The 2,500-nt window shown below is 40.9% G+C and overlaps 1 protein-coding gene and 1 long non-coding RNA gene across 2 annotated transcripts in view; one reads left to right on the top strand and one right to left on the bottom strand.

The window, feature by feature from the left end:
• Positions 1-2,500, bottom strand: part of LOC137985398 (uncharacterized) — a 64,325-nt gene that overhangs the window by 20,862 nt on the left and 40,963 nt on the right. The gene's annotated exons all lie outside the window — the stretch shown is intronic.
• Positions 1-2,500, top strand: part of LOC137985433 (EGF-containing fibulin-like extracellular matrix protein 1) — a 17,555-nt gene that overhangs the window by 13,616 nt on the left and 1,439 nt on the right. The window contains exons 4-5 of the mRNA XM_068833055.1: positions 866-985; positions 1,921-2,073. Coding sequence (XP_068689156.1) covers positions 866-985; positions 1,921-2,073 — 273 coding nt within the window. The remainder of the gene's footprint in view (positions 1-865; positions 986-1,920; positions 2,074-2,500) is intronic.

The raw sequence follows: 2,500 nt of genomic DNA, 5'->3' as shown, positions 1-2,500 counted from the left end.
CAAAATGCCAGGAAATGCATTTTCCGGCATTCAGTTTTCAAAAATTTTCCGGGGGAGCATGCCCCCCGGACCCCCCTAGAAGCGATGGCCAAAAGCCCATTGTATGGGTCCTCCGGACCCACAACCGTCTACTTTGCAAAAAACCCCTGCTACTTAAAACCTTAAAGAAAACCCTGAAACAGCTCACTTCCAGTTGCCGTCCGCGTCTAAAAAAACGCGCGTGCTTAAGCTCATTATTGTCTTCTTTGATAAATACCATTTAACGGCTGTCCTGCTGACGGATCAACGAGTATCTCCTTGAACGTAAGAAGAACGTTAATATCAGGTGGCACGAAAAGGTCCGCCATTTTGAAAACAGAGCAGGGTTGGCGCGAGTGACTGAGATAGTGCCGTGCCCTCCCTCTCCCTTCTCTATTTTCGAATTCCCCATAATACAATTTGTTTGCCCCCCCCCCCCCCCAAAAAAAATATAATAATTGCATAAACTATTGTTTTCAAATGCTCTTGGGGACACTGCATATACCCAAGAGCATTTGAAAAAAACGGTTTATGAAAATTTGGGGGGCAAACAAAGTGTATTAAGGGGAATTCGAAAATAGAGACTTGCTACAAGTGTACGTTGATCAATCCTCTCCCCTGGGACATTTTCGCACTCTCCCATCACTTTTACTATCCAAGATCATGGCTGCATTTATCCCCCATCAATACGCCTGCCTGCTCTGCAGGCTGAGGCCGTTTATCTAATCTTCACATCCAACTTGTCACAGTATAAGTACTATGAGCGCCATTTTTAAACCGGAGAAGACGAATATGAGAGTCACTAGCGATCTGAGACGACTTGTTGTGTGTTGTGTTCACCTTGCAGACGTGGATGAATGCGAGACTCGTGACTGTGGAATGCAGGGTGAGTGCACCAACACCGTGGGAAGTTTCAGATGCGACTGTGATTCAGGATTTGAGAAAAATGACAGACATGTCTGCGTTGGTATGTCGTATATATTTCTACTTTTACGTTTATTAATCGACAACGTTTGCACATCAAGTCAAATTTTTAATCACGATATTACTCATTCTTAAAATGTTAATTTTAATTTATATATCTGAGCAAATGGTAAACTACACTTTTTTCAACGCGGCAACACATTACTGTTTGAGGGGGTCACGTGATGGACAGACATTATATGCTTAACAAAATTAATCCATCGCGATTTTCTGTTGAGTATATAACAAACAGTTTAAAGTAATACTTGGTTGAACGTAGATATGGAATTTTTCTTCTCATGTTCAACTCGATGACTCACTCCTTCGCTACGCTCACTCGTGAGTTACTATGGCGGTATCACTTGAAGAGAAATTTCGTATAGATCTATACGCGCCCATGTTTTTAATATATTCGCTATATATCAAGCCAATATTTCGAAATGCACTACCTTTCTTCATTAGGATTTTACGAGCATTGAATGACTAACGGTTTACAGTGAGGTTGCAATATGAAGCAATGTTTAAAAAACGAGCAGCAGTGTTTTATCGGGTTTAAAAATACCAGGCGTAGCCGAGTGTCTTTAGACCAAGCATGTCCCTCGGGAGTCCGAACTAAAGGTTCAAAATGTGAGGGGAAGGTATTAGCATTCAAGACAAACAAGCCGGGCGTCATTAGTATTCTATATATAAAGAATGCTAATGAGGAGTGTTTCATCGGGTTTAAAGCTCGTGCACGTGACATTTTATCGATGTTTTGATAGACTGTTAGGCTCATGAATTATTAATTAGTTTTCCCTCTTTTTTCATCCTTCACAACCAATTCTACAATTACAGAATTCCAAGGCCCAGGCAACTAAAGGTCTTTCTTCGTAGTCTCATTGCGCTTTTGATAAACAATTTGAAAAGGTCTAAAGCCAAAGTTCTTCTCGTTTTGTACAGATATCGACGAATGTGGTACCAAAAATAACACTTGTGACACCATTGAACACAGTTCTTGCTTCAACTTAAAGAAACTTCTGCCCAAAGACCCCGGATATGAGTGCGTGTGTGATTCACGCTACAGAAAAGTCGGTCAAGTATGTGTACGGAGAGGTAAGTCAGTTACCAAGAAGTGGACGCAGTCGAGAAACATATAAATAAGCGGTAATTAACAGAGGAAACAGCTATTAGTCAAAGAAAGCATTTATTCAAAACTTTATTTTCGCTCTGGCTGAAGTGGTTGTCATTTGTTCCAACAACAACCCTTTCAATGTGTACAATGGGGAAAATCTCGTTTCCAGGATCCTTTCGGCTTTCAACATGGCCTTTTGAAAGCTGAGAAGACCCTAATGACGAGGTTTGCAGCGTCACCACTAAACTGTAATTCAAGATCTGAATTCTTAGGAACGGCGTTAAGACGTTGAAAACAATTTTGAAACTCATCGAGCTCAGAAATTTCCCAACTTTAATTTTTGCTGTGTTATTGCTCTTCAGAACACGGCAGAGAAATGTTCTTAAATACGTGCTGCCCGATTGCTTT

The sequence above is a fragment of the Montipora foliosa genome, chromosome 14 (assembly GCF_036669935.1).
Source record: "Montipora foliosa isolate CH-2021 chromosome 14, ASM3666993v2, whole genome shotgun sequence".
Taxonomy (NCBI): Eukaryota; Metazoa; Cnidaria; class Anthozoa; order Scleractinia; family Acroporidae; genus Montipora; species Montipora foliosa.
Note: the sequence above shows the minus strand (reverse complement) of the source record. Positions and strands in the feature narration are given on the sequence as shown.